The sequence below is a fragment of the Glycine soja genome, chromosome 12, assembly GCF_004193775.1.
Source record: "Glycine soja cultivar W05 chromosome 12, ASM419377v2, whole genome shotgun sequence".
Classification (NCBI taxonomy): Eukaryota; Viridiplantae; Streptophyta; class Magnoliopsida; order Fabales; family Fabaceae; genus Glycine; species Glycine soja.
This window is the reverse complement of record NC_041013.1, coordinates 8,785,298-8,789,092: the sequence shown is the minus strand read 5'-3', so window position 1 is coordinate 8,789,092 and position 3,795 is coordinate 8,785,298. Positions and strand designations below refer to the sequence as shown.

The 3,795-nt window shown below is 34.0% G+C and overlaps 1 protein-coding gene across 1 annotated transcript; it reads right to left on the bottom strand.

The window, feature by feature from the left end:
• Positions 1 to 452: 452 nt before the first annotated feature.
• LOC114378027 (RING-box protein 1a-like) lies at positions 453 to 3,450 on the bottom strand. Its single transcript, XM_028336531.1, has 5 exons — positions 3,227 to 3,450; positions 3,091 to 3,141; positions 2,945 to 3,004; positions 795 to 866; positions 453 to 702 (listed from the first exon to the last, which is right to left on the bottom strand). The coding sequence occupies exons 1-5, from the start codon at positions 3,354 to 3,356 to the stop codon at positions 665 to 667; spliced, it is 351 nt and encodes a 116-aa protein (XP_028192332.1). The 5' UTR covers positions 3,357 to 3,450; the 3' UTR covers positions 453 to 664.
• Positions 3,451 to 3,795: the final 345 nt, after the last annotated feature.

The following is a 3,795-nucleotide window of genomic DNA, read 5'->3' as shown; positions in this document are numbered from 1 at the left end:
AACCTTCCAGAATGGTTCCAGAAACCAAAAAAGGAGTGCATTCCGGAATGTAATTTTACATTCCAAAAGGAAAAAGGATGTGCAGGAAGCAACATGGGAAGTGCAGGAAGCAATAGCCAGGAAAAATAAACACTAGACCATAAGCTTCTTCCAACAAATAAGTGAGAAAGAATGGTAGCCTTGAGTACTGACATCATAAGCATGGTCACACATTTATAAACCACTAGAACATTTAGCATGGCAATCTTCAACAATGAAGATAACACATCCCAATCCACCAAACAAGGAAATGTTTATGTAATAAAGCATGTAATGACACAGAAAATATGCTCGTATGCGATTTAAAATTGAAAAAAATATGAACCATTATCAATTATCATCAACTACAAAGCAATACACGGGAAGGGAGAAAAATTAACCAACTCACACAGCTTGTAAGCACCACAAACACAAACAGCTGAAAGGAAGCATATGAAATACATAAAACATTAAAGTAAAACTTTACATGTTACCACGGCGTATATCAAATTCCATCAGACAAGCTGATTTCTTGAACATAATAAATTCAGTACACAAGCAAACGAAAATAACAGATAGAACAGTAAATATTCAAAATCTAGGATAGATGGTCCAAATGTCCGAGGAGCTCAACCACATCATAATTCTAGTGGCCATATTTCTGAAACTCCCACTCACTGTTATCTGTACAAGCACAGAAACACAAGTAAGCCATGCACTTTTAACCCATAAGGTCCCAAAAGAAATAGAGGATGAAAGGAACTAGGTCTTCATACCTAGAGGACAAACTTGACGAGTCTTGAGCCATCGACTGATGCAATGGAAGTGAAAAGCATGGTTACAAACTCCTGTATAAAATGAAATCCAGAGAAGTTAACAGTTTGAGTAATCCAGTGCAAGCTAAGAAGAATAGTAACAACCACAGAAGCCTTCATAATTAAAGAATGACCTACAAACTATTCTTTTAAGTGCCAACTAAACTGAAATGGCACAATCTTTTACCTCATGAGGCAATGACCTACACACTAATGCACTATATCTTATTCCAAAGTCACAAAAGTAAGGAGATGACACCATTGAGTGGATCTAGCAATACCAAAATCTTCCCGGATCAAAAAAGTATATTTACAGTAAGTAAACTGCAGAATTGTACATATGCAAAAATATTTTAAAAGCAACAAATAAAATGATCAAATGAATTTGCACAACACCAATGACCAGTGAAATAACTTGCAGTAATGAATGGACAACCATAGAATTAATTATTTGTTTCGTATGTCATTCTAGAAGGGGAAGGAAAGGAAAATGCATTTTGATCAGACATCACCTTTATTTCAGTATCAAGGATGGAAATGGAGAGATTGTAATGAAGAAAGAATTCAAGAGTCCCACAGTGAAGTGGGCCAACATGTTCTTTATCCATCCCAATGTTATTAACATGTATTTCCATTATTTTTCATGATGAAACCAAACAAATGGAAGCATCCCTTCTTTTCCATTAGACAATAACAAACAATGGAAATAATAACTCCTCCACTACTCTCCTTTTCATTTCTTTTCTTTAGTATGATCCCTTCCTTCACTTTTCCTCCCTTATACCAAAAAGCCTGAAGGTCGTCATAAATCACAATAGTTGATTCCTAATAGTTTAAACCACAACTCCAAGGGTCAAGAAAGTACAATCAAATTTAAAAGCTGCAAACAGTCGAATAAAAAAATGGCCACATTATGGTACCACTCATACTGATTATCTCACAGACTCATCGAGTAGAATGATCTAGAATCTATATACTACTAATAATCTTGAAGGTAAGCAAACATTAAATATAACCTAAATAAAATATATGATGTGTTTAGCAATAACTGTTAGTATCTCCATTAGTTCTAAAGTGCAGAGTAACATATCCTATGGGTTAGAGTTTGGCTTTCTTGCTTTATTTACTGTTGAACTTTGGGGTTATCACTTATCACTATCAATATGATTGTTCTACCAATAAAATGGTTATTCCCTTTTCAATCATAAAATGCTTGATCAAATATCGTGGAAATAATATTTTTAGTAAAGAGTCGTATTCCACTTAGTTTTGCTTGCAAATAAGTATACTTTCATGGCTGATTTTTTTGTCCATTTGAGAGAGAGAGGGAGAAGGGGGGAAATTTCAATTAGGATAAGAGCTATGAAGGATACCTAATCTAATAACCTGAAAAGTCACATCAATGTGAGTGAGGCAGAGGGCAGTGGCCACAAGGTTAAGGAGCCAAATAGAAAGAAAACACTAAACTAAAAGTGTAGTACTACAGTATGGGTAAGATACTGAATTTGCTTCAGTTGAAAAAAATAAAGAGATATAAAAAGGGGGAAATACGATGAAGGAGGAAAAGCAGTAACTACATCCAAGCCTAACCCTACAAGTGAATCACACAATAACCATTTTCCTCACTCAACAAGATCAATGAGATAATAGCAGCCACCACTGCCCAATAACAACCTTACACAACACAACATAGCATAAACAGCACCAGGAAGAACTTAAGGATCAAAAGCTGTTTTCCTTCAAGATTATAACTTATTGCGTTCAAACAATGGTTTTGAATCAAATACTATACCCATTGGCTATTGTATGAATGTATGCTATAAGTGAAGAATAGCTACTTTGCAAAATATTCATGATTTGCCCACTTTAAACATTGCAGCAATAAGTTAACCTCTAACAAACACCAAACACATTACCTTGCAGCTGAGATTGAAGCACTCTTAACTAACAATATTTTTACTATAAATTGTATATATATTTAAATTAAATTTGTAATATTCCAACACTTAAATCTATCTTCTTTAACCCTAAGATGACAGATAGACATAAAACATTCTAAAAGCTATTTCACATAAAATCGAAGTATAAAACAAGAGGGGTTCGGACCATACCCCAAGCCACAGTGCATTCCTCGCTAGTGGCGCTAGCCTGGTTGGCTTGGCACTCGATGCCTAAAATCAGTGACCACAGTTTTCAAAAAGCGGAACGAAACGCTTCAAATCGAAGAACTGTTTTCAATTGGAAATAAATTTCTTACAGAGATCCATGATGTGGTTCCGGCAGATAGCACAGTTATCGACAACGATGTCTAAAAAAAACAATAAAAAGTTAATTTCAGGAATTTCAAAAAAGAATCGGAAAATTAGGGTTTGAGGAGGGGAAAAAATAAATACCCCAAGCCCAGAGAGCGACGGCGTTCCACTTCTTGATCTCGAAGCGCTTGGGCTTCTTGGAAGAAGGACCGGCGCTGCTCGAGGGCTCGCCGGCGGGAACCATAGGCACGTCGGAATCAAGAGTCGCCATCTTCTTTTATCTTTCTCTTGCAACTCTGTGTGATTTGTGTAGTGCTTAGTGGGTGAGTTTATTTCTTCGAATGTGGAATAACCAGTAGTGAAAGGTACTGGCATGTTTAAATGCATTATTATAGAAGATGTTAAAGGAAAAGAATTTATTCAACAAGTTTTTATTCCAAAAGTTACTTTTATATAAATTAATTTGATATTTGAATGATAAATTTTTAAGTGTTTATTGAAAATAATATGATGTCCGGATGAAATTATAGAAAGTCTTTAACATAATTAAAATTATCAAAAAGGATATTATATGCTTTTACATTATTAAAACTAATAATTAAATATTTTAACATTATTATATAATTATTAAATACATTAAATAATTAAATATTATTAAAAATAATAAAAATTATTTTTTTTCTTCTATTTCATTTATAAAACTATTTTAA

Coding starts and splice junctions, on each gene's coding strand:
- LOC114378027 (XM_028336531.1), bottom strand. CDS start 3,356: ATGGCGACTCTTGATTCCGACGTGCCTATGGTTCCCGCCGGCGAGCCC. Junction 3,005..3,090: donor GAACCACATCATGGATCTCT/GTAAGAAATTTA, acceptor CACTGATTTTAG/GCATCGAGTGCCAAGCCAAC. Junction 703..794: donor TCGTCAAGTTTGTCCTCTAG/GTATGAAGACCT, acceptor GTGCTTGTACAG/ATAACAGTGAGTGGGAGTTT.